The sequence below is a fragment of the Ochotona princeps genome, chromosome 13 (assembly GCF_030435755.1).
Source record: "Ochotona princeps isolate mOchPri1 chromosome 13, mOchPri1.hap1, whole genome shotgun sequence".
Taxonomy (NCBI): domain Eukaryota; kingdom Metazoa; phylum Chordata; class Mammalia; order Lagomorpha; family Ochotonidae; genus Ochotona; species Ochotona princeps.
The window spans coordinates 39,161,119-39,187,715 of record NC_080844.1 but is presented as its reverse complement, the minus strand read 5'-3'; the positions used below and the strand labels follow the sequence as shown (position 1 = coordinate 39,187,715).

At 53.3% G+C, this 26,597-nt stretch overlaps 1 protein-coding gene across 1 annotated transcript in view; it reads left to right on the top strand.

The window, feature by feature from the left end:
* Window positions 1–208: 208 nt before the first annotated feature.
* Window positions 209–26,597, top strand: part of ZCCHC24 (zinc finger CCHC-type containing 24) — a 49,955-nt gene continuing 23,566 nt past the window's right edge. Inside the window, exons 1-2 of the mRNA XM_004583522.2 lie at window positions 209–624; window positions 11,457–11,657. Coding sequence (XP_004583579.1) covers window positions 379–624; window positions 11,457–11,657 — 447 coding nt within the window. The 5' untranslated portion in view covers window positions 209–378. The remainder of the gene's footprint in view (window positions 625–11,456; window positions 11,658–26,597) is intronic.

Below are 26,597 nucleotides of genomic sequence, written 5' to 3'. Positions count from 1 at the left end.
TGCCCCCTTCCATGGAGCAGCCAATGGAGGCGGAGGATGGGGAGCCGGGCAGGGCGGGACCTCCGTGGACCCCGCCCCCAGGGCGGCCACCGAAGGGGTCAGCGCGAGGCAGATAGCGGATCGCGGGGCGGGACGGGGCGGGGCCCAAAGTTTCCTGCCCAACTTTCGCTGCCTCCTTCCTCTGCCCGCGCGCGCCCATCGCGCAGTCGGGGGGAGGCGGCGGCGGCGGCGGCGGCGGGCAGCGCGCGGGGCGCAGGCGATCGCCGTCGGGCCCCAGGCGGCTGGCAGTGGGCGCAGGCTCCCCGGTGCCCGCCCCTCCGCTGGAGGGCGGGGGGCGCGAGCGGGCAGCCGGGGAGGGGCCGGCCCCGCCGCGGCAAAATGAGCCTGCTGTCGGCCATCGACACAAGCGCCGCCTCGGTGTACCAGCCGGCCCAGCTGCTCAACTGGGTCTACCTGTCGCTGCAGGACACGCACCAAGCCAGTGCCTTTGATGCCTTCCGGCCGGAGCCTCCCGCCGGCGCCGCACCCCCGGAGCTGGCCTTCGGCAAGGGTCGCCCGGAACAGCTGGGCTCGCCCCTGCACTCCAGCTATCTCAACAGCTTCTTCCAGCTGCAGCGCGGAGAGGTGGGTGCCCTGCGCGCCCCCACTCCACCACTCCTCCGGTCCCGCGTCTAGCTGCGCCGGGCCACATTCTAGCTTCCCGGTTCTTCCTGGCCCGTTCCCCCTGACGGCTTCGCATTGCCAGGCCTGGCCCGGCTGGGCTTGGCTCCGTTCAGCTTTGCCAAACGCCGCCCGAGGTCCTCGGGGCGCCGGGAGCGCGTCACCTCCTGGCCGGGCTGAGCCCGACCCGGAGTAGTTCAGACCTCGGGCAGGGCCCTCTTGGCCCGACGAGTTCTGATTGTAAGGGGGCTGAGGGCGCGGGTGCCGAAGGGGTGGGAAGAAGGGATGTGGGCGAGTGTCTCCGGAGTCTCTCCAAACAGCCGGGTGCGGCCAGGGCGGGGAGCTCCCCTTCCCACGCCCAGCCCTGTCCCCTCCTGGCTGATTCCGCGGAGGGAGGAGCAAGGATGGCCTCCAGTCTTTTCTCCTCCAACCTCGGTGGTCCTCAGGTCCTCGGAGAACAGTGACTAGGCATGGTGTCTGTACTTCTCACCCTGGGACCCCCAGATATATCCTCCAGTTGCTGACCCTCCCCCAGCCAACATAGGAAGTGGTTTTTGGGGGGCTTGACCCAGCAGACTGGGCTGTCCTCTGCCCTCCTAGCTTGGAAGGAAATGAAAGGGAAATCCTCTTGAGCCCTTGGGAGGGGGACAAGCAAGATAGAGGGGAGAGGTTCCAGCTGCCCCAGCTGCCTCCTGCCAAAGAAACCTGCACCGCTTGTGTTGCAAAGTCTGGCCCTTCCGTGGATTCGGTTACAAAGTGGCTGCTCACGGCCTTCTTCCCAGCTAGATAAATACACAGATGGCTGACCTCCCAACTCTGTCTCTGAGGGGTCTTTTCCAGACCTTGCCCAGGTGCCTGCCTCTTGCTGCTGCCTCCTCCTCACGGGCTGGCACTTGCTCCTGTCTGATTTGGGAATAACAGACACCCGGCCTTGGCCCTCACTGTCTCCACTTGTAGTGGGCAGCTCTCCCTGTGAAAGTGCAGGGGTGAAGGCCACTGGCCTGGACACATGAGGACTGTGAGTTCTGACTGGGTGGCAGGAGGAGCCCTATGGCTGCCAGGGTGCGCAGTAGTTGAGAGTGGGAGGCAGAGGACTCATAGATGCCTTCTACTCAGCCCGTTTCCTGGGGTGGGGGGGGGGTGGATATGAGCATGGGACACGCTAGACTCAGGACCTTACTTCCAGGGCTGACCTGTTGACCCGTGCTGGTAGAAGTGGGCGGAGTGGAGGGAGGATGAGTCTGGAGAGGCATCTTAGGTGCCAGGCCTGTGAGTGCCAGAGCTCTTTGTAAAGAGTGAAGGGCTCTCTCTCTCTCTCTCTCTCTCTCTCTTTTCTGGCCTGGCAACTTTGTTTCTTGTCAGAGATTTTTGCCACCTCTCCAAGGAGCTTGCTGCAGGTGATGGTTGCTTAGGAGGCCCTCCCCCTCTCCCGACCCCTCCCCATGTTGGGAGTTGCTTGGGTATCTGGTTTGTCTCAGTTGTTTATTCTCTCAGCAAACATTTGTTGAGTTCTGTGCAGGCCCTGGGGGAGGCACAGCCCATAGCAGACAGGCAGTGGGGCTGTGGAAAGGAATACAGACTAGGCAGTTTGGTAGGGAAGGTGTGGGTGACTTGGAGGAGGGCAACTGTGGGAGCCCCTCATCCGGGCAGGGGACAGTTGTGACTGTCTGAGCCCCTGCAAGCGTCTCTCTGCTCCCACGTGTGTGTGTGTGTGTGTGTGTGTGTGTGTGTGTGTGTGTCCTGCCTGGACCTGAGGTGCATGGGCCCTAATGAGGCCCCTGTGGGCATAGGATGTTGTCCTCTCATTGGATGTTCCTGGTGTCTAGGATTCTAGCTGGGACTCAGGAAGCCTAACCTCCTGTGGTTCTGTTGTGGCCTGCCTCAGTTTCCTCACAAAGAGGTGCAGCGTGGGAGAAGTAAGGAAGTCAGTCCCTAGGACAAGGTGGGAGAATGCCTACAGGCCTGACTTTGGGGAGTTGCTGGTCCCTGTGTGGACCTCAGTTTACCCATCTGTGAACTCTGTTCCTGCCATCTCAGGGAAATGTGTTGGGAATGTGCCTGCAGACAAGCCAGGGATGAGAGGTCGGGGTGGGCTTGGGAAAACAAAGGAGCTACTCTAATATGCACAGGCCAGGAGCTCGAGAATCGTGCCTGCTGACTTCTGAAAGGCTGTGTCTCGTTTATGCTCATTCCCTCACTCCTCTCCACCTACTTCACATCCTAAACCCTCTCAGAGCCCCAGCTGTGCTCCTGGGGACGGGCCTTTCCTGCGCCCAAGGGCTTAGCCAGTGACCTAATATGGCTCCAAATAGCAACTGGCTGAGAAGACAAGAAAAATACCCCCACCTCAACACCACAAAGGGGGCTGGTTGGAGAGGAAGCCCAACCGTATGTGGGCTGCAGGGGACTCTTCATGGCAGGGCCGGGGGGAACCCCAGGGGCCCAGGAGCGTCAGTTGCCATTCTATGCAAAGCCTGGTAGGCCTGGTGGCAGTGCCTGCGGATGTGACTTGCATGCTGACCACTGACCACGGCCCGTCTGCGCCAGCCCCTGTGCCAAGAGCCCACCCCCTCCTGCACCCACCACAATAGCAAAACCCCATGAATGCAGCTGGGATGAGGGGTTGGGGGTGGGTGAGGAGCAGTGAGGACATGGGGGCACAGAAGCCCATTGTACCCCCCTGGAACCTCAGCTCTCAACACTGAAGCTCAGCCAAAGAGCTCTGAGTGGCATGCCAGTCCTGGGAGCGAAGAGGGAGGTGCCAGAGTTCACGTACAAGTGCCACAGCAAGTGCCAGGAGGTGACCTGAAAGCAGGCCTTGGCACTTTGTACAGTTGCTTGTAAGGTTGATGTATCTGGAAGCTAGAAGCTCAGTTTCAGAATTGGATCTGGGGCAGCTGCTGTACTTCTTTGCCCAGAGATTCCTGAGGCACTGGCTGAGGTCCCTCTCTCTTCCTCCCTCCCCTGCAGGTACTCAAGGAACACAGCTCTGAGGAGTGGGATGGGGGTGTGGAGACAGGGGTTGGCCTGCATGGGGTCTTCCCTGCCAAGTTTTGTTTGGAATTTAAATTTGCAGCAGTGCAGGGGCTTTGGGATTCCACCTCTGGGAAAGTGGAGTTCCTGCTTCTCTCAGCACGGCCCCTTGGGCCCCTCAAGATGGGTGTGCAGCCCCCTACCTCATCCAAGCCCCCCCCACACCTCTCCAGGGAGCTCTTCAGACAGTTATTTTTCTCCCCCTTCCCTGGGGATGGAAGTTACGGGAAAGTGTGGCCCCTTACTTTGTGAGTGCTGGGAGCCAAATAACATTTGGGAAGTGCCAAATCCTGCCCTGGAGATTGCTGGCCCTGTAAAGGCTCTGAGACAGCCTGCACTACCAAATCCACTAAGCTTTGCTTTTGCTTTTGACCAGAGAGTGACTTCACTATGGGCCACCTGCCAGTGTCCTCCCAAGCATCTCCAGGCCCATGGGGGACTGCATCCCAAAGCAGCATGTCCCTTAGTGGGTACCTCCCACCTTTAGGAAGCTCTTGGTGGGAGCTGGTGACACAGTTGTCCTCTCTGGACCGGCACCATGTACTGTGGCACCAAAGACCCCTCACTGCTCTTTGCTGCTTAGAGACTGCAAGATGGCAGCGAAAGTGTCCACACGGTTTCGTGGAGAGCACCCTCTGTGAGCCTCCAGGCCTGGGGCTGCATGTGTTACCCTCTGTGAGCCTACAGGTGTGGGTGAAATAGTATCTTAGCACTGCAGGTGGCTAAGACAGAGCCCCGCCTCTGTCCAAGGCGGCTGTTGGCCTGGTGGGGCCCAAAAGTGGGCCTCTGCCTCCGAAGCTGGCTCCCAGCAGCCTTTTTTTTTTCAATTTGAAAAAAATTGTAAAAGATTTATTTATTTATTTTAATTGGAAAGGCAGACTTACAGAGAGTAGAGACAGAGAGGAAGATCTTCTGTCCATTGATTCACTCTCCAAGCGGCTGCAACTACTGGAGCTGTACCAATCTGAAGCCAGGAACCTGGAGCCTCTCCCATGCGGGTGCAGGGTCCCAAGACTCTGGGCCATCCTTGACTACTTTCCCAGGCCACAAGCAGGGAGCTCGATGGGAAGCAGGACCATCGGGATTAGAACCGGTGCCCATATGGGATCTCAGCACGTGCAAGGCGAGGACTTTAGCCGCTAGCCTACCACACCGCACCCCCAGCAGCCTTTGTTTGGTGCCTGGGTTAAGTTGGGCTGTGTGTTTGGGGTGGGGGGCGAGGACAGGAATGGCCCTAGGCCTTGTGAGGAATGGCCCATCAAGCTCAGCCTGGAACTTGGGAAGGTTCCCCCTGCCCATCCCTCCAGGGAAACTGCTGGGCAGCCTGAAGGAAGGACCTTTGAGAGACCGCTTTTTTGAGACTGCTCTTTGAGAGGCCATTGGCCAAGGCAGCCTGACCTTCCCTCCATGAAGGAAAAATGGCCAGGTGGGTGCGGGGCTCACCTCATGAATGTTCTGAGTTAAGTGGTACAGAGGACGCAGGTGGCCTTGGTAATTTGTGTCAGAGACAGGGACCAGGCACTGTCAGCACTTAGAGGAGGACCCTTGAACAGCAGTCACCTGCTCTTATTAGGGGGTGCTCTGGACATCTCTTTCCTTAGGGTACCCACTTTACAGATGAGAAAGCAGAGGCCCCACAAGGTTCCCCTCAGGTCAGTGGCAGAATTAGATGAAGAACTGTGTCCCAGCTATCAAGTTTCCCCTGGAACCTACTCTGCAGTTAGTCCTCATCTCAGCTCTCCCCTGCGTTGTGCCCTGGGCCTGAGTACATTGCAGGCAGGAACCAGGGGCACCTTAGCAAGCCACAGTGCCTATGGCAGTTTGTCCATGCTCAGAACTTTCGAGGAGCGGAGAACTTTGGTTGTGGACACTGGATTTCTGACATGTCCCTGCTTTGGCTGGCCTGGTGTGGGAGAAGCCTAGGAGGTAGATGCTGGATGCATTGTGGTGCTTTTATTCCCACATCACAGCCCAAGTGTAGGAACCCTCTGCACCAGACAGGGAGACTCAGGTTATTCCTGGTGAAAGTGATGCATTTACTCAGTCGGGGCAGAACCAGGAAGCCAGCATGGGTCTCACCCACTTGATCAGTTCTCTGTGTGTATCAGGTGGTGTTTGATGGCTCATTCGGTCCTCCCCCGGCCATCTGTCTATTTGCAGCTTTTGATAGCACCAAGCCTCCCCATTCCTTCACGTGTCTACACTTGCTGTGACTTCTCCCTAAAATGCCATTCCCTGCCCTTGTGCTCTGGACAGATTCCAGCCACTCCTCTGTGACATAAAGATGCTCCTTTTAAGAAGGACTTGTTCCAGCTGTCAGGGGAGCAGACCCCTGTCTTGTGGCTGTGACAGGCTTCAGGGGAAGTGTGTCCTGACATTAGGTCTTGCCATGCCCATGTCTGTCTCAAGACTTTAGTTGTCAGTGCTCTGACAGTTGTGGAAATTGAGTCTCTTCCTGTGGAGCCATGCTGGCATCTTATGCTCAGCCAATGCCAGGGCACAGGAGCTGCACACTGAATGTTTAGTGGATGGATGTACAGACAGGCAGGCAGACAGATGGAAGGACGGATTATTTGAGCTGAAATATCTCTCCTCCCACCCCAGTGGAGGCTTCAGTGTGCGTTCTTTGGCGATGACCCCTTGAAGAATTCCAGGACAACTAGAGTTCCTGCACAACACTCCCAGATGCCTTATGACTTTTGGGGAACTGTGGATACTCTTGTCACCAATGGATTCCTGGATCAGAGCCCCTGCATGCCAAGCCTCAGTGATAGCCCAGGCTGGCTGAATGTTAAGATTGTTTGTGGTCCTGGAATTCTCAGCTTCAAGTTTTCTGTCTTACTTCAACCAATAATAGATGGTGGCCATGAAAGACACCCTGCTGTCAGTGCTAGATGGGCAGAGGATGTGTGGCTGTGATGCTCCTAGCAGCTGAATGGGGAGAGGAGCTCCTTGGTCTTCTCTGTTTTCGCTTGTGTCCCCTGTCTGATTCCTTAACTCCTTGTCCTGTCCTCTTTTTGTCTCCTTCCTCCCAAGAGAATGCGAACTAATTAATTCAGACATCCTGATTTCTGGGGTATGTATAGGAATATGTGATTTACATGCTCTGGGTGAAGGCTTGCTACCCTGTCCTGGCTGGCACCGTACCTTCCAGGCCCAATGTTCTGGGAAATGGGTACAGAGCCTGTAGTCCAGCACGGCTCAGGGCAGCTTCAGGCCAAGGGCAACTTTATTTCTCATCAACCCACTTCTTACTTTGTCCACAGTTGCCTCCTTTCTCTCCCTGAACCTAGTCACGTCCACTTGCATTTGTGCACCTAAGGCATGTGTATGCTGATCTCTAGATAGGCCCTGAAGGTGCAAGTGCAGACCCCCTCAGGAGAAGGCCTGGGGCCATGTGTGACGTATATGGCTTGTTTTCTCATGTGTATGCACATTGCAGTGGGGGTGGTAAGGGTGGCTTGGGGGAGGGGGCGATAAGGACCCCGTAACTATACAGAGCTGGATCCAGAATCAGAGAATTCCTTCTCCAGGACTCAGCACCTGCTCTGGCCAGGCCTCCTGGGGACTGGACCTGTCTGGCCACCATGCCCAGGTTGCTGCTGCCTTCTCAAAGGTCTCACTCACTGCCATGCCCTTACCTGTGGATGTTGCTGCTGTCCCTGCCTCCCTGATCTAGTTCTGCCCCATCTCTGTAGGAGTCTCTTTCCTTCTGAACTTTTCTCAGTCCCTGTATCCCTTCCCCTGTTGCACCCTCTGGCTGTGCTGGACTGGGGTGAGGTGCATGGTGGGAAGGAAAGCTCAGCTTGGCCACCTGTTCTGGGGTCAGCTCTCCATGTTCCATAGTGGAACCACTGTCTCCAGGCACAGCTCTGAGCAGCTGGTGCCTCACCTTACCAGAGCCTAGGGGCTTAATGTATGATGTCACCTCTGGTAGCTTCCCCTGGGTTCCCTTCCAGTAAGTGGGACACCAAACTGTACAGGCCCTATTGGGACTGTGATACAAGAAACAGTCGGATCTGGATTACTGCTCAGCCAAGTGCTGGTGGTACATTGGGCAGCTTTCTCAGCCTCTCTGAGCCTCAGCTTATAGCTCCATCATTCAGGCAGCATTAGTGCCCGTGCCCAGAAAGTTCTTGCCAAGAATATGGGAGCTAAGAAAGGGAGAGGATCTCCCATCTCCCCAAGTGTAACCCACAGCACAATCCAAATACACCATCGCTGTCAGCTCTTCCTACTAAGCTTTGCCCAGAGCCATTGAGGAAGTTTGGAGAAGTTCAAGCAATAGGCTTCAGGGGAACATTTGGTCCTCTAGATGTGGCTTGAGGATCCAGTGCTTCCTGCTAGTGGTGGGGATCACTGGGCGGGGAGGAAGGAAAGATGGCCTCTATGGCCAGAGGCTTTCACCTCCTACCAGGGCCTAGGGCAGCCAAATCCAGGGTGACAGTTTACAGCTGTCACCTTGCTTATCCGGGGGATCGGGACCCTGGCCCACCAGCAACTGTCCATGCCCAAGGTCATCACAGGCATAAGGAGCAGTGACTGCAGCCAAGTTGTTGGGGTCCCTGCTGCTTGCTGGAGTGTCAGGGAGTCCTACCTTAGGAGCACCTGCCTTCGCATCTTTTGTGCCATTCCTTGGAGCCAGGAGTAGGAGATGGTGCTAGTTCCAGGAGCTCAGGAGCCAAGTCCTGAAGAGGGTTTGGATAAACATAGAGAGATGGAGTCCCAAGTGTAGAACTAGAGAGCAAGGAGCTCATTTACCCCATGGGGATTCCCCAGGAGCAGCCAGGCAGGTCCAGAGTTGGAAGGGAGGAAGGCCTGGATGCCGACCCCGCCCTCCAGCTGCAGGTGGTGGGAGCAGAGGCGCTGCCTGCGTTGATGAAATGCCCTTGGTTCCTGGGGCTGGGCTGTGGGTACCCAGAGCATTTGTGAAGGCCAGACTGCAGGGACGCCCACATTTGTTGTCTTAATTTTAGAGATAGGAAAGCCAAGCAGCCAGGCCCCAGCTCCCTGCCAGAGGGGACAGAGCTCTGTGTGTCCTGACCTCTGCCTGTCCAATGCCTGCAGACTGTGCAAAACAGCTGGGAGACCGCTTCGCCTTTCACCTCCATGGCCTGAGCTCAAGCACGGCTGCCAGCAGGAAATGGCTTGTGGCCCCACCCACCCTTTGCTGCCGGGGAAGCGGGACTCCTGGCCCTTGAGCCTGGCTGGGTGCCCTGAAGAGCTGGGCCTCAGTCTCTCCACCTGTGACCTGGGAGGAATGGTGGGTCAACTGATCCACACGCTTCTGCCCTTTTAGCTGCCAGGTAGTATTTGTTTTGATGTGGGGCTGGGAGCAGGGAGCTGGAGCAATTGACTGGAACAGGCTGGAGGGCGCTGGAGGTGAGGGGGACTGGTCCAGAGGTGGGGCTTGGGGCAGCTCTGGCTCTTGTATTTTTCTGACCATGGAGCTGTCCGTGGGCAGGGCTCGGCTGTGAGCCTTCTGCAGCAACAATGGGACATGGGGCTTGGAGCATGGAGAAACCTGAACGGCAGACTGTTCAGGGCCTCTGGCAGCCCCCAGGATGCCCGAGAGCCATCCGTGGGCAGGGGAGTGTGGCCACAAGGCGGGGGAGAGGCTTTTCAGGGTGTAATTAGTGCACTTTCTGGCACCACAAAACTTCCCCTTCCTCTTGACAATCTACTGCCAAAACAGTCTCCATTCCCATGGACTTGCAAGAGAGAGGGGGAAAAAAAAGTGAGAGGGCTGTCCTTTGTGAAATCGCAGTTCCTAGCCTTGCAGCTGAGTCACCCCCCTGGGATCTTCAAGTTTCTTGTTTGGATGAACTTCTCTCTGTGAGGCTGGGCCCATGGCCTCTCCATTTCCCTGACCCTGACCCCAGTTGCAGGGGGTGAGTAGGGTTGGGGGGGTTCTGGCCTGGGAAGTCCAGGGACTCCCAGGGCCACACAGAGCCTGGCTGTAGTTGAATGGTGGTGTGTGTGTGTGTGTGTGTGTGGGTGGTGGTGGTGGTGGTGGTGGGTGCCTGGCAATCATATTGGGTGAATACTGACTTTCAGTTTTTGGAAGATGATAAAGTTCTACTGGTGGGTGTTGGTGGCTGTAGTACAAAGCCAATTTACCATCACTGGGCACCACTGGGCGCATGTACTATGGCTATTTTACCAAAGAATACAGATTCCTGACCCGCTCTGTCCCAGGTGGCTGCTTTAGGTAGAGCTGAGATAGGGGCCCAGGAAACCCGTGTTTGTTGCAAGTTCTTCCGATCAAGCTGGGGACACATGGGTCCCCATGTGAAATGGGGACAGTGACTCACAGGGTTGTGGTGAGGGCCAGCTATTTGAATATGTGCAGTTTCCCATGCTGGAGAGGAGACCCAAAGATATGGGGTCTGCGCAGCAGCTGCCATCACAGGAGATCATCCCTATGCAACACCCCCAAGCCTGTAAGGCCAGCTGCTGGCTCCCACACCTCCAGGACTGGGTGACTCTGCCCCTTTCTGGGGGACCTTCCCCATCTGGGGATCATTGAGAGCTGGAGTCGCCTGCAGGCTGAGCCTGGAGGTTCGCATGGTGTCCTTTACCGACCCTGGCTTTCATGGTGTGACTGCTGGTGTGGAATGGTTGTTGTGACCCACCCAGTCCCTGTGTGCAATAACAGAGGTCCAGAGAGGGAAAGGGCTGGGCCAGGATCACACTGCAGGGTGTCCGAGGATGACGGAAGGGAGTGGCAGACCCCTAAACAGAGAAACCACAGGGGGCACAGGCTGGGGATGCCTATGGGAAGGGTAGAGAAAGGTGTCTGTGTTCCTACCCCACCCCAGAAGGAGCTCTTAGCCCCCTCCCTCCTCTTCCTACACTGAGCAATGCCCAGCTCTCGTTCCTTGAGCCAAGGACCCTTCCACACACACACACCCCAGAGTAGAGCTGAACCCCGTCAGCTGGCCCTTTTGGGCAGTTGAGCTGAGGCCAGGAGATGCCCCCTACACGGGCCTGGCACTGTCTCTCCTGGGAAAGCTGCCTCCCTCTCTCCAGGCTTGGCCTTGGCCCCAGAAAGGGGGGAGCCTGTGGCCACAGCCCCACCTTCACTGAATTCCAGTGCACCGGGAGGCCCGGAGCCCGGGACGCCTATAAATAGAGGCTGTGTATACTAGGACGGGGCCTGGGCCGCATCTCGGCGAGTTGTCTGGTTCCTGTCGTGGTAGGGAGGGCAACAAGGCGACTCCTCCATCTCCTGTGGGCTCAGATGGTGACCCGAGGTGGTCCCCAAGCAGACAGCATAACCTTGTGCCATGGACACTCACTGCAGGGCCTCTTTCTGACCATGTGAGGAAACTGAGTCAGCAGCCACTTGCCTGAGGCCCCTCCCTCAGCTAGCGTAGGGGCCCTAGGCCTGCCAGGTGACTTTCTTGACACAGGTTGTGTGTCAAGGACTAGCGGTAATAATTATGACAGTCATCATCATCATCATCATCATCATCTTATACTGAGTAGGTCCCGACTCGTGTCCTCATTTTGGCCTCCCAGCAACTGGGGAGCTAAGACTATTTCCATTTTACAGACAGGTCGAGGGACACACTGCTAGAGGTGGGATTTGCACGCTGGCTCCTACAGGAGACAGCCAAAGGTGCCATGAGAACTTGTGGGTGTTGGGTGTTTAGGGTGGGGTGAGGGCTGAGGATACCCCCACCCCCACCGTTGCTCAGACTGTGGCTGCAAATGACTCTGTGTGTGTGTATGTGTGTGCCTTGTCTCTCCCTTCCCAGGCACTGAGCAGCAGTGTGTACAAGAGCGCCTCGCCCTACGGCTCCCTCAACAACATCGCCGATGGCCTCAGCTCCCTCACCGAGCACTTCTCAGACCTGAACCTCACCTCAGAGGCCCGCAAGCCCAGCAAGCGGCCCCCTCCCAACTACCTGTGCCACCTGTGTTTCAACAAAGGACACTACATCAAGGACTGCCCCCAGGTAAGGCAGTCAGCCTGGCAAGGGTGGCGGGAAGGCAGACAGGAAGAGTGGTACTTTACATATTGATTTCCTCACTCATGCACAGCAGGCAGAGGCCCCCATTTGGGCCTGTGCCAGTTGCTCAGCAGTCTATGGGCAGGGACTCCTGCACCCCAGCATCACTTCCCCACCACCACCACCAAGAGCTGCTGGCCCTTCCTGGCTCTGCAGCCATCTTCCTGTGGGGCAAGATGGGCCAGCAGGCTCCTCACATTCACAGGGAAGGAATGCGGGCTCCAGGCCAGGAATGCACACGTGCACACTCTCCCCCCGCAGACCCCACCTCTGCCTCCTCAGCCCGGGTTAGCAGGAGGAGCAGGGCCTTGGCAGCACCCCTGCCAGCGCTCCCCCCTCGCCCATGTGCCCCCAGGAGAGGACTGGGCAAGAGCCTGTGGCACTCGAGCTGGGCATCTCTCTTTCTCTCTCTCCCTCCTTTTCCCTCTCTCTCTCTCTTTGGAAGGGGGCCAGCAGGGTGTTGGGAGCAGTCCCCCACCTCCACCTGCCGTGGCTCATTGACCACATCTCCATGGCTGGGTGTGGCTCTGAAACCCAGGCCCCTAGGGACTGGCCCCTGACTCACTGCTGGCCGTGACTTTCACACCCAGAGAGAAAGGTTAGCAGCTGTTCTCAGTGGCAGGCGTGATGATGCGTGATTTCTGTTCCCATTATTGTTCATATTTTCCAACTTGCTCTTTTATGGTGTGGCACTGCTTTTCTTTTCTATATGTAACAAGACTGGAATCCTGGAAACTTCCAAGACCCCTGTCGTATTCTCCTCCAGATGTGGGAGGTGTGGGGGCGGGGCTGGGTGGAAGCAGGTCCTTCCAGAACCATTGTGGGGTGGGGAGAGCAGGATGCTAGATGTGCTTGTGGCACTCAGCTCAGAACAGACATGTCCCTCACAGAGTGTCTCCTGGGGCAAGTGAAAACAGCTCCATCTTGGACCCTGCCAGATCTACACTCGCCCAAGTTCCCCGGGTAGTCTGTGTGGCTTGTGCCCCCTGACCCTAGACCCCTGGGTTATGGGAGCAGCCCCACTGGTGCCTGTCCTCTGCCTCTGGCCCAGCATCCCTGGTTTTAGTACATGCAATCAGCAAGAGTCCCCCTCATGCAGGTTCTCCAAGTTGATCCTCAAGGCCTTCCTGCAGCAGCCTCTCACATCTGCACAGTCGTTCACAACAGCATCTCACAGTGTGGCCTAGGTCATGGGCAGGGCAGGAGGAGAGGATGGTGCCCAGTGCTTTCTGAGTAGCTTTGTATGCCCTGTTCTAACAGCCACCTGTCCCAACAGCCAGCATTGCTAAGCAGGCAGATGACATTCAGACACACCAGGACAGGCACCCTGGCTGGCAGTTCAAGGAGGCTTTCTGGAGAAGGAAGACTTGGAAAATGTGAGAGTGCCTCCCCCAGTGTGACTGATTTCTTCTCTTCCCTTTTCTTTTAAAGAGTTACTTATTTTTACCAGAAAGACAGAGTTACAGAGAAAAGGAGAAGGAGAGGAAGGTCTTCCATCCACTGGTTTACTTCCCAAATGGCAATGACCAGAGATGAGCTGATCTAAAGCTGGGAACCAAGAACTTCCTTTGGAACTCCCATGCAGTTGCAGAGTCCCAAGGCTTTGTGCCATCCTCTACTGCTTTCTCAGGCTACAAGCAGGGAGCTGGATGGGAAGCGGATCGACTGGGACACAAACCAGTGACCATATAGGATACCAGTGCTTGAAGGTGGCGAATTAGCCAGTTGAGCCATGGCACTGGCCCTGTGTGGAGGATTTCTAAACATAATAGATGGTGAGCCAGAGACACAGGAGTCTGTGAAGGTATGAGTGTGAATGTGTATGCTCCCGTTGCCTTCTCTGCAGCTGGGAACCGAGCACTTGCAGCTGCTTGGGAAAGGGAGCATGATGACACTGGCTGTGTGGCCTCCATGGCAGACCTCCAAGGAGTGGTCCCAGTTTACAGCAGCAGCAGGAACAGAATTTCAGAGAGTGCAGTGCTGGGAAGTGAGCCCACATGCTTGGGAACCCTCGTCACAATAGCAGCCCCGTGCTTTTTGCCCTCTGCAGCATCCCTGTTCAGCTTCTGTTTCTTTCGAAGGCTGAGTGAGGGCTTCTTCCCTGTCCTCTCCCAAGCAGGGCTATGGCAAGGACTCCTGAGGCAGTGGGAGGACAGAGGTTGGCAGATCAGGTCCTGCAGATCACTGACATGGCCAGGGGGTGGGGAAGGGTCTGTGGTGAGCGTGTGATGAATATGGCAGGAGTGACACGCAGTGCCAGACCCATCACAGTTCTCATCAGGTGTTGGCTGGCAGTGTGCTTATACTCTCCTTTGGGTTCCTGTAACAGGCATTGTGGCAAACTGGGATTTTACAGAATCACATCCATGAGCTCCAGGGGCAGGTGCTGGGCTTGAGTCACCTCTGTGCCCCTCATGTCTGACACCTGCACCATCTCAAGTACTTCCCACAGAGGATACTTGCACCAAGTCTCCCAGGGAAGGAATATTGTTGAGGCTGTTATGTGTTTTAAAGAAAATACTAGGTCAGAATTCATGCCCATAATGCATCGAAGTAGAATACTCTTTTAAAAAATTGCTCTAATGAGATACAACTCATTTCTCATAGAGTTCATCCATTTAATGTGTACAGTTCAGTGATTGTAGAACATTTGTATCATGTTCAAGTTGAACTTCATACTTTTTTTTTCTGAGATTTATTTATTTAAAGAGTTACAGAGAGGGAGGGAGAGACCTTTCATCTGCTGGTTCATTCCGCATATGGCCGCAATGGCTGTAGTTGAGTCGGGCTGAAGCTAGCAGCCAGGAGCTTCTTCCAAGTTGTCCACATGGTTGCAGGAGCCCAAGGCCTTGGGCCATCCTCTGCTGTTTTCCCAGGCCATGAGCAGGGAGCTGGATGAGAATGAAGCAACCCAAACTGGAACTGTCATCCATGTGTGATGCCAGTGCAACAGGAGGAGACTTACTATGCTCTTGTGCCAGCCCCCATAGCTTCATACTCTTTGGTACCAGATTTTCCAGGCCCTGGCAAGCACACCTACACTTTTTGTCTGTATAGCTTTGCCTCTTCTGGAAGCTTTATGTAGATGGAATCATGGGACAACCTTTGATAACTGACTTCTTGCACTTAGCATGGTGATTTCTAGGTCTTTCCATGTCTACAATTTGAAAAGTGTTTCTTCCTGCTCCATTTCCTAGAAGAGTTTTTTTTTCTAAGATTTGTTTTATTTTTATTGGAAAGTCAGATCCACAGAAAGAGAGTCAGAGCTTCCATCTACTGGTTCACTCCGCAAGTGGCTGCAGTGGCCAAAGTTGAGCCAATCCAAAGCCAGGAGGCAGGAGCCTCTTCCAGGTCTCCCACATGATGCAGGGTCCCAAGGCTTTGAGCCGTCCTCTACTGCTTTCCCAGGCCACAGGGAGCTGGATGGGAAGTGGAGCAACCAGGACACAAATCAGCGCCCATATGGGATCCTAGCAGTTGCAAGCCAAGGATTTAGCCACTAGGTTATTGTGCCAGGCCCCTCTAGAAAGTTCTTGAAAACTCAGTATTAACATTTACAATTTGGTGGAATGCATATGTAAAGCCCTCTGGGTAGGCCCTTCTTTTACTTTATTCTCTCTGTACCTGCTTGATTGATTTACCATAGCTTATGTTTCTTGAAAGTTGTCTGTTGCACCTAACCTGTTGTCATATATTTGTTCAAGGTCTTCTCTTGTAGTCCTTGGGATTTCTGTAAGGTCAGTAACAGTGTTCCCTCTTTTTATTTTCCAGTTCTTGCAATCTGAGTCTTCTCTAGTTCTTGGACATTCTGACTAAAGATTTGTTTATTTTGTTGAACTTTTCATAGAATCAACTTCTGGCCCAGTTCATTTTTTCTATTGTTTTTCTATTCTCAATTTCATTATTTTCCACTGTAATCTCTCCTCTTTTTTTAAGTTATTTTTTTATTTATTGGAAAGGAAGAATTACAGAAAGAGAGGGAGAAAAAGGGGGGAGGAGGGAGGAATAGAGAGAGTTTTTTTTTATCATTGGTTTACTCCTCAAGTGGCCACATTGGCATGGCCTAAGTTAGCCCAAAACCAGGAGCCTGGGACTCCACTCAGGTCTCCCACCTGGGTTTGGAGCCAAAACACTTGGGTCATTTTACCATGTTTTCCCAGGCACATCAGCAAGGACCTGGATCACAGTAGAGTAGCCAAAACTAGAATCTGTGCTTGTAGGGGATGCCAGCATTGCAGTCAAAGACTTAACCTATTGTGCCACAATGTCAGCCCTGTCTAATCTCTTTATTTTTGAAAATTTATGTTTACTTATTTTCAATTTTATTTGAAAGTGAGAAAGAGCTCTTTCATTGGCTAGTTAATTTCCCAAATGCCTATAAAAACTAGAGCAGGCCAAGTTCAGGAGCTGGATCCTCAAGTTACTGGACTCCCACATGGGTGCAGGGACCCAAGGACTTAAGCCTTCATCATCTGCTCCCTCCAGGGCTGCATGTTAGCAGGGAATCAAAAGCAGAGCCAAGATTTAAATCAGGGCTCTCCAAAATGGAATGTGGGCATCTCAAGTGACATTCAACCATGCATCTAATTTTTTTATTTTAGAATATAGTAAAATACACATAACATAGAAGCTACCATCTTAATCACTTTAAATATGTGGTTTAATGGCATTAAATACATCCTCATTGTTGTACAATGTACTACCACTTTTCAACCACAGAACTGTTATGTATTCATTTGCAAGGTATGTACACACACACACACACACACACACACACACACACACACACAATGAAAGAGAGAAAGATTGGGCAAAAGAAAAGCTCCTATCCCCTGGTTTACTTCCTCTACTGCTACTACCAGACACCCAAAACAGTCAGGGCTGGGCCAGGCTGTGGCTGAGATCTGTGAACTCAGTCCAGGCAGGAACCCAGTAATATGAACAATGGCTCTTGCCTCCCAGGATCTTCATCCGCAGGAATCTAGAGTCAGGAGCCAGAGCCAGGCACCTAAGCCAGATCCTCTGATATGGGAAGTGGGCATCTTAAGTAGGTCTTCACTGCTAGGCCAGACACTCACCCCCACAGAGCTCTGTTCTCTTGTAAATCTGAACTTTTGTGCCCATTCAGCAGTAACTCCCCTTCTCCCTTACCCCAGCCCCTGCAGCCTCTTGTACTTCTGGTCTTTATGAATTTGACTCCTCCAGGTACCTCATGTAAGTGGAATCACACCATTATTGTCCTTTGGTGGCTGGCTTAATCTCACTCAGCACCTTGTCCCCATGGTTCATCCATTCTGTAGCATGTGTCAGTCCTGTTTAAGGCCAAAGAATACTCGACTGAATGGCTAGACCCACATTTGATTTATCCGTTCACTCATCACTGGAGGCAATCAAGTCCCATCTTGGCTATCGTAATGTTAGTCTGAGCATTGGTCTTTGAGTTTTTGCTCACCAGTCTTTATTATTTCCTTCTGCCAACTGATTTTAGCTTTAGTTTGCTGTTCTTCTTTCTGATTTCTTGATCTGAAAGGCTACATTACTAACATACCCACAGCTATGAGCTTCTCTTTGGGCTATGTCCTATAAACTTTGTTATGGTTATTGAGATTTATTGATTGATTAATTTTTAAGGCAGCATGATTGGGTTGTGGGAGAGAGAGAGAAAAAGGCCTCCCATATGCTGACTCACTGCCCAAATGCCCACAATAGCCAGGGCTACACTAGGTCAAAACCAGGAGCCTGGAATTCCATTTGCACCTCCCACTTGGGTGGCAGGGACTCTAGTACTCAGGCTGCCATCCGCTTCCTTCCCAGGTATACTAGCAGGAAGCTGGATTAGAAGTGGAGTAGCTGGGACTTGAACCGGCACTCTAATTTGGGATGTCGGCATGTCCCAGGCATACTGCACCATAGCAGTATGATATTTGGTATGTTTCATACTTGACTTTTGGTATGTTTCATACTTGTTTTCATTTATCATGAAGATTTTTTCTTGTTTTCACTGTGATTTTCTCTTTGATCTACTGGTTATTTAAGAGCATGTGGTTTGATATATACATAGTTGTAAGTTACCAAAATATCTTTTAGTGATTTCAACTTTATTCCATTGTGGTCATAGAATATCTATTTATTATTTGGTCATTTTAAGCTTATTGTGGTCTATTTCAGAGCCTAGCACATCGGCTGTCCTGCAGAATGTTTTATGTACAATGGTAAAAAAAAATACTGCTACTGTTAATGGCATTTTCTTTGAATGTCTTATCAGTCCAGTCAGCTTATAGTGTAATTTGTATCTTCTGTTGCCTTGTTAGTATTTTGACTATTTTATGCTATTTAAGTGGAGATTTTGAAGTTTCCAACAATTATCATTGAATTATCTAATTTTTCTTCAGTTTTATCAGTTGCTTCATATATTACAGTGCTCTGTTACTAGGTGCACCTATATTCATAATTGTTGTATCTTCCTAATGGGTTGAGCCTTTTATAACCATAAAATACTTAACCTTACCCATAGTAATATTTTTTGTTTTCAAGTCTAATATTAATAGAGCTACTTTATTTGGGGGGGGGGGGTTATTTCCATTTTATTTGAAAGCGGAAAGAGACAAACACACACTGAAAGGCAGAGCAAGATCACCCATCTGCTGATTCATTTATGAAGTACCCACAGCAGCCTGGGTTGGGCTAGGCCAGAGCTGGGTGCCTGGAGCTCTGTCCAGGTCTCCCATGTGGGTAACAGGGACTTGAACACTGGAATCTTCCTCCACTAGCTCCCAGGATGTACATTAGCAGGAAGTTGAATCACAGACTGAAGAGCTGTAAGTCTTACCCAAGCACTCAGAAATATGATGTAGATGTCCCAAGTGGCAACTTAAGAATTACATCAACTGTGCCTGCCCCCAACCAGCTCAAGAATTGCTATTCAAACCAAAAGTCTTCTCCCATTCTTGTGTTTTCTATCTGTTCATGTGTTTCAATTGAATATTTATCTCCTATAGATGGCATATAGTTGAATATTACTTTTGTTGTCTAAGCTGGAGATCCCTGCCTTTTGATGGTATTAACAAATTCACTTTTCAAAAATATTTATTTAATTTCATTTGAAAGTCAGAGTTACAGAGAGAAGGAGATAGCAAGACAGAGAGAGACCGTCTATCCCCTGGGTCCCCTTCCCAAATGGCTATAATGGCCAGGCTGAGCTGATCCAAAGCGAGGAGCCAGGAACTTCATCCAGGTCTCATGTGGGTGCCAGGACCCAAGCACCTGGTCCTCTGTTGCTTTCTCAGGCCACAGACAGGGGGCTGGATGGGAAGTGGAGAAGCCGGAACATGAATTGGCAAGCATATGGGATCCGGGTGCTTGCAAGGAAGGATTTAGCTATTGAGCTATTGCACCAGGCCCCTGGAATGAGGTGTTTTGTTTTGTTTTGTTCTGTTTTTTAAAGATTTATTTATTTTCACTGGAAAGTCAGATATACAGAGAGGAGGAGAGACAGAGAGGAAGATCTTCCGTCCATTGATTCACTCCCCAAGTGACCGCAACAGCCTGTGCTGCGCCGATCCGAAGCCAGGAGCCGGGAACCTCCTCCAGGTCTCCCATGCGGGTGCAGGGTCCCAAGGCCTTGGGCCATCCCCGACTGCTTTCCCAGGCCACAAACAGGGAGCTGGATGGGAAGTGGAGCTGCCAGGACTAGAACTGGCACCCATGTGGGATCCTGGCGCGTTCAGGGTGAGGACTTTAGCAGCTAGGCCACGCTGCCAGACCCTCTGGAATGAGTTTTAAAGGGATCCTTAATGACTAAAGCTTCCCTTAAGGGCTCCAGGAGTCTGAGGAAGGTGAAAGGGAACCAAAGGTTAATGCACTCACGGCCAGGGCCCTAACAGTAGTCACAGAAGCCTCCAGCTTGGAACTTGTTAGCCAATTATTCTCTTACCTAAAGCATAGGATAGGAGTTTCGAGAGCCCACTGCCTCAGACTGCCTAGGCCCCTCACATGTCCCAGAGGTAATGTTGGGGGAGACCAGGAGCCCCAGAATAGAGACAGAAGGTGCTAGAGACCCTGCCCTCCTTGCAAGATGAGTGCAAGAGTCTGTAGGCATTGGGGGTCAAGTGTTGCCTGCATTACTTTATGTATCTCTCAGTAGGAACCATAGTGACCTCCAGTTGCTGAATGATAAGATGGAGGCCCAGAGAAGCAAGTGCCTAAAATCCCCCTAATGCTGCAACTGGATCAAGCCCTCTTGGTTCCAGAGCCCTCGTTTCGTCTTTGCCATCCTGCCACTACCTTTAGCATTGAGACTGGGCTCATTCATATCATTTGCACAAGTTGGAGTCCTTTAAAAAGAGAAATTTCTGGGAATACAGATGGGCAAGGGCAGTGTGGTCAGAAACCATGTGGGATCTGGGCTGGCCAGGTCAGCATGCCTACTAGATTCTCCTGCTGGCCTGGCTGCAGGGTGTCTGTTGGCCTAGGATATGTCAGGGTGGGTGGACTTGGGACTGGCAGCTCTGGTGGCAGCCGAAAACCTGATGACTTCAGAAATGTGATGGTGTGTGCCTAGCCTGCCCTGCTGCTCACTGGGCTGGTTGTAATGGTCTCTGCACCCTGCTGGAGCAGGGTTGTGAGGACCAGGGCAGCAGTGTCATGTTCTGAGTCAGCTGCATTTGCCTGCATGGAGGGGTGTGTGTGTGGCAGGTGGGGAGGGGGTGGCAAGCTTCTCAAGGAGCATGTAAATAACAGGAGGAACTTTTCCGGGCAACCAACAAGGCTGGTGCTGCTGCCGTGGGGGTGGGGAGATGTGCCTGCAGCAGGAGGGGAAGGGCCTAAGGGCCCAGTTGCTCAAACTTGGACTGTGTCTGAAGGGCAGGGGAAAGCCAGGCAGGGGTTTCAGGTGACATGCTGGCGCTGGCAGTTTGAAGGCTCAGGCTGGTGGCATGTTGGAGGCAGGGCTACAGAGCAGACCCGCCCATGACACTAAAAGGAGGTGACGAGACTCAACACGAGGCAGGATATGCAGACGCAGGCAGGAAGGGGCGGACTTTCAGAAAGAGCCCCATCTGTGAGATACCCCAGAGTGGGGATGTGGGGAATACGCAGGAAAAAGGCATTGAGAAGGGCTGTTGCATGGTGGAGGTGGTTGCCAGGAAGGTGGGTTCACCTTCACCGACTCCCTCTGAGCACCTGTTCCACGCTAGCCAAGTGTGTGCCTTCAAGGTTGCCCTTCTCCTGGTGCTGGTCAGATCTGAGGCAGAGCCCAAGAAGAAGGTCGCAGGGAGCTTTGACCGTGTATGTACCAGGTTGGCTTCTTCACAAGGGACCATGTGGGGGCTCTGCCAGGGGACTGGGAGACCCTCAGGGGTCCCCAGGAATGCTTTCACCTGTATTTGTTTTAAAACCAAATAAAGAGGGACTGGCAAAATAGCTCAGTGGCTAAATCCTCACCTTGCAGGAGCCAGGATCCTATATGGGCGCTGGTTCATGTCGTGGCTGCTCCACTTCCCATCCAGCTCCCTGCTTGTGGCCTGGGAAAGCAAGTGAGGACGGCCCAAAGCATTGGGACTCTGCACCTGTGTGGGAGATCCAAGAAGTTCCTGGCTCCTGGCTTTGGATCGGCTAACCTCTGGCCGTTGTGGCTTCTTAGGGAGTGAACCAGTAGATGGAAGCTCTTTACATCTCTCCTCTCTGTAAATCTGCCTTTCAAATAAAAATAAATTAAAAAATTTAAAATAAATGCCAGAATCATGCGCCTCTAGTTATGAATCCCTCCTGGCTATTCATCTTTAGAAAAAAAGTAGTTGGGGAAGATAATTTTTAAGAGATTTATTTATTTGAAAGGTAGAGGGTTGGGAGAGTGTGGGAGATGAGAGACATCTGCCATCTCCTTATTCACTCTCCAAGAGGGTGGAGTTAGATTGTTCTGTGACCAGAGTTAGGAACTTTCCAGCTCTCCCACATAGGTGCAGGAGCTCATGCACTTGGACCATCTTCTGCTGCTCTCCAGACACATTAGCAAGGAGCTGGAGCAGAAGCAGGGCAGCTAGATTTCTAACATGTGCTGGATTCCCGCAAATTTAATTTACTGTGCCACAGTACTGGTCCTAGGAAAGCTAATGAATGTTTAATAATTTTATGGTGGAAGGGGGCCAGGCGGGCAAAGATGCCTGTGACCTGTGATATGTGGGTCCTTGACAATAGGATATTAAAAAACAATGCATCCGGAGCGCAGGGCCCGCACACACCAACAGTGAGGAACCCGATGCTGCTGAGGCAGAGTGCTTGTGGAGTTAAAGGGAAATCTCAAATTTGTAGTCGAAAGACCAGAGTTCCAGTTGAAAAAAAAAAAAGGCATGCCAGTCAGCCTCTCTGGGCTGCATGACTTGATTTCTGCAGGAGTGAGGGTGAGAGCTGAGGTGGGGGTGGCAAGGGTATGCCATGGACACACATCCTTTTCCTAAGTCCTCCCTCGGCCCTTGCTGGTGGTCAGGCCTAGCTCCACCCTGCCTGGCAGTCACCCTTCTAGCACTGACCCCAGGGGGGAGGAATTCTCCTAAGTCCTCAGCAAGCACCACCTCAAGTTACTCTCAGATGTGTGTGTGTGTGTGTGTGTGTGTGTGTGTGTGTGTGTGTGTGTGTGTGTGTTGGGGGAGTTATCAGTGACTCTGTGGAGGAAGGTCTGCGGGTGTTGTCACCTGTACTTCCCAGGAGAGGTTAGGGGAGGGCAGGGCCCAGGGGAGCTGCCATCCTGAGTCAGTGTGCCCCAGCCCGGCCCCCAGGCCACTAATGCAATCCAGATGTCAGACAGAAAACAACCGTCGCCCCCACCCATCTGGCAGCTCGGGTTTCTTGGAGATTGCAAAAGAAGAAGCAAAACAGAGCCAGAAAGAGAATGAACTTCTAGAACAGTTGAAGCCCAGAGAGGCAGTGGGTACGTGCGAAGGCAAGACCACAATGGAAAGGGGAGGCTGGCCCAGCACCCCTCCTTCTCCCCTGGCCCTGTCTCTGCCACTCTGAGACCCCAGGTCAGAGCAGGCTGGTCCCTGAAAGCAGCCAGTCAGGCCAAGGCACCAGCCCTTGCCTGACCCTTGCCTGACACTTTCAAGCTATCAGTCCAGCTATGACCCGGCTGTAGGGTGGGTGGCCAGAGCCAGAGGTAAAGGTGGGTAATTAGGGGCAGAGGGTGGTGGGGATGATTTCCTTCACAGAAGACGAGCCTGGGACTCAGGCCAGAGCTGAGCCATGTGGGGAAACTGTCCAATAGGGACAACTTTGCACTTGATCTTCACCTATGCAGGTACATGTGAAAGATTCTCGGCCTCAAAGGGTCTATAAACATTGACCGCCTCAGAGCTGCTGTGATTGGGACGTGGTTTGGCCAGAGTCTGCAAAGGTTCCTGTGTTGCAAGCTTGGCACGCAGAGTGGTGGTTTAGGAGGCAGGGCCTAGGGGGAGTGGTTTGGTCCCTGGGGCCCTGGCCATGCAAGTGGTTAAGGTATTTCTTGCGGTTCCCCTGCTTAGTTCTCAGGAAAGGGTCCCTGTGAGGAGAGCAAACCTGGTCCTGCCCCTCTCTCGGGCTTCCTGTCTTGCCTGTGATGTCTTGCTTCTGGATATCAGCTTGCACCAGGCCTTGCCCTACACCAGTGCCACGCACTGCCAACGTGTGAGCTCAATCAATCCCTTGTCTGGGTAGGTCCCCAGCTTCGGGTATTTTGTTATAATCACAAAAATCAGCCTGTGCATGTACCTGGTCTGGGAGGATATGTTCTAGAAAATCCACAGAGGGAAGAAGGCAAGTTGGGAAAAGGAGCTGAATCTGGAGAGCATCATTCTATGATACTGTGGGCCCAGGGTAGGGGTGTGGAAGGGATCCAAGAGTATTGCAGAGGGTTTCATTGGCCCCCTCATAGGCTGAGGGGTCTGGGCTGGGCTGGGCTGGCACTTGGCACATGCCCTGGCATGAATAGCACTCAGGGAATGTTAGCTGGGACAGGTGCTGCTGGGGGCGTCGGTCCTGCTGCTTGGTAGCAGGTGGTAGCTTTGGTGTGGGTGCTCATGGTCGGAAAGTACCCCAGGCTCAGTGTTATGGCCTCAAACTCCCTTCCAAAGTCCTTTCCTTGCAGTGCCAGAGCTATGAACGCACCTCCCAAAAGCAACCTGCCAATGTGCAATGTCTGACCTCCAGCCATGCCCACCCTACCCCTCAGCCTCTTACTGGCTAGAGGCCTTTGGGAAAGGTCACCCCATCTTTTGAAGCCCCAGTGTTCAGTTTAAAATCAAGATGTGATAATTTCTGCTCGGGGTGGAGCAGCGAAGTGGGACACTGTGAGGCTGTAAGAGTTGCTCACAAGAGGGCCTGGCACAAAGCAGCCATGATGCGTGTGAATCTGTTGACTGCTGTTGTTACTGTGTCCGGGAGGTCCCAGAGTCTGTCTAAAATGTCAGGGGGCTGGGAAGGCTCTCGTGATTTTGGGGATCACCCAGATTGGTTTCCTCTGAGCATGGGTGCTGAGGGTAGGTGCTCTGGGAGGAGGGGGTGACAAGGTACCTGTGAGCAGCTGGCTCCCATCAGCTGGCGCAGGCAGAGGAACGGGCTTGCCAAGTGCTCCCTCTGGCACCGACAAGTGAGAGCAGCTGCCGGGGGCGGGGTCCAGGGTGTGGGCTCAGAGGCAGCCACTTTGACATCCTTCCTGCTGCCTCACGCCTGGCAGGAAAGAGCCTAAGAGCTCCGGTTCCACATCCTCAGCTGCCAGTTCTTCTTTTGAAAGGGTCACAGATGGCAATTAGAAGGCTCCCCCCGCCCCAAGGAATCATAAAATGTCGTGTCCTCACCTTCTCTGGGCCCCTGGAATACAGGAAAGCTGGCAGAGCCTGAGGGCCAAGCATACCTGCAAGACTTAGCACAGGAGCAGAGCTGCTGCATCTTAGACCCTATCACCTCCTCCAAGCAGCCTTCTGTGATTTCTCCTGTCCATCAAGCTCCAGGGGGCAGGGAGACAGTCCTCTTCTGAATACCGGAAGCACTCGCTCACTCATTTTGCTAATTCCTCACCTGCCAGGGCCTCCCATATGCCAGGCTCTTGGTCTGCATCTCTCACAGAGCTGATTTTTACCTTGGAATAGTGCAAGGTGGAGCTGGCTCTGTGGTTCTGCAGAAGGCTCTGCTGGACAGTGCGTTGGTCCTCTCTCGACCTCAGTGAGAACAGGAGAATCTGGACTGTGTGACATTGGCCAGCTTGCAAAATGGGTTCACCACATTATAGCTGACTTTGCCACTTCTGTGGGGGAAAGGGGAGACAAAGCTTCTGATCCCATCCTTGGCATCTGCCAGCATGCAGCACAGGGCAGCTGTCACCGGGGGTGCTCCTGGTCCTGCTACCGGGCCTCCCAGGCTGTCTGTCCTCACAGGTAACGCACAAGGCTTCGAGCCTGGTGCAGGAGTTCATGTGAGCTGATTGACACAGCATAGGGTGCAACAGGCCCCAAGCCCTCCCCTCTTCTCTCCCCTGCTCCGCTTCAGCAACAGCTGCAGCACACGTGTGTACACTCACTGCATGCCCAGGCCTCTCCAGCCTTTGTGTTTGGTCCCTGCCACCTCGTGGCCTTTTCTTTAACCCCTTCTTCCTGTCTCCTTTTCAGGACCCAGCTTGCTTCCACCTCCCTCAGGGAGTCCTCCCCAGCCAGCCCGGGTCCAAAGCCTTTTTGCTGTAAACCCTGCTTGAACCACCAGCTTCTTCAGCCCATTCCTGGTTTGCTTGTCCACGGTGGTTTCTCACCTTCTTTCAGTGGATTCACCTGGAGCCTGGATGCTCCTGGAGCCTGGGGCCCTGGCAGGGGTCCCACCATTAGCTGTCTGAATTCTGTGGAGCCCTCTCCCACCACAGGAGCTGTCATGAACCAAGGCTGCAACTGGGAGTCTGCTCACTTTCCCCAACTTCTGCCAGCCTAGCTGAAGGGACTATCTTTTTTTTTTTAAGATTTATTTATTTTTATTACAAAGTCAGATATACAGAGAGGAGGAGAGACAGAGAGGAAGATACTCCATCTGATGATTCACTTCCCAAGTAACCACAACGGTCGGTGGAAGCCAGGAGCCATGAACCTCCTCCAGGTCTCCCATGTGGGTGCAGGGTCCTAAGGCTTTGGGCCATCTTCAACTGCCGTCCCAGGCCACAAGCAGGGAGCTGGATGGAAAGTGGAGCCGTCAGGGTCAGAACCGGCGCCCACATGCGATCCCAGCACATGTGAGGTGAGGACCTTAACCACTATGCTATCATGCCGGGCCCTGAAGGAACTATCTTTTGGGGATCATCTCTGGGGTCCTTCTGGGCCACCTGGATTTATTGAGCCTTGTGTGGCTTGGGAGTCATAAGGTGGCCCTGCCAGGAAGCGGACATGTTTGCTGAGCTGACTGGGGGTGGGAGAGAGGGTGTGGCTTCTACAGTGGACTGGAGCCAGGAGCTGCCCACCTAGCCCCCTGCCCTGCGCTCCTGTGGTGGCTGCCATCTCCCCTCCCTGCTGCACCTGGGCTGGCCACATAGCACACGGCTGTGTGGTTGGTCCTTCATACAGCCTGTGGTTCTATCTGGAATGTGAGACACACTGGCCGGGGCCTGGCAGCGAGCTGCACCAATCTGTCCCGCCTTTGGGGGTCTTAACTCCCCTCACAGCACCGTCTCCCCAATGCTCCAAGATTTGGGCCTCAGAGGAATGAGGTACAGATATAGGAAGAAATACACCTGGATCCAGTTGGGAACTGGAAAAAATCAGACATCTCTCGCCTGGCTCTCCTTTTTGTTTTTTTTAAGATTGATTGATTGATTTCAGAAGCAGGGAGAGAGAAAGAGAGATCTTCTGTCTGTTGGTTCACTCCACAAATGCCCACAACAGCCAG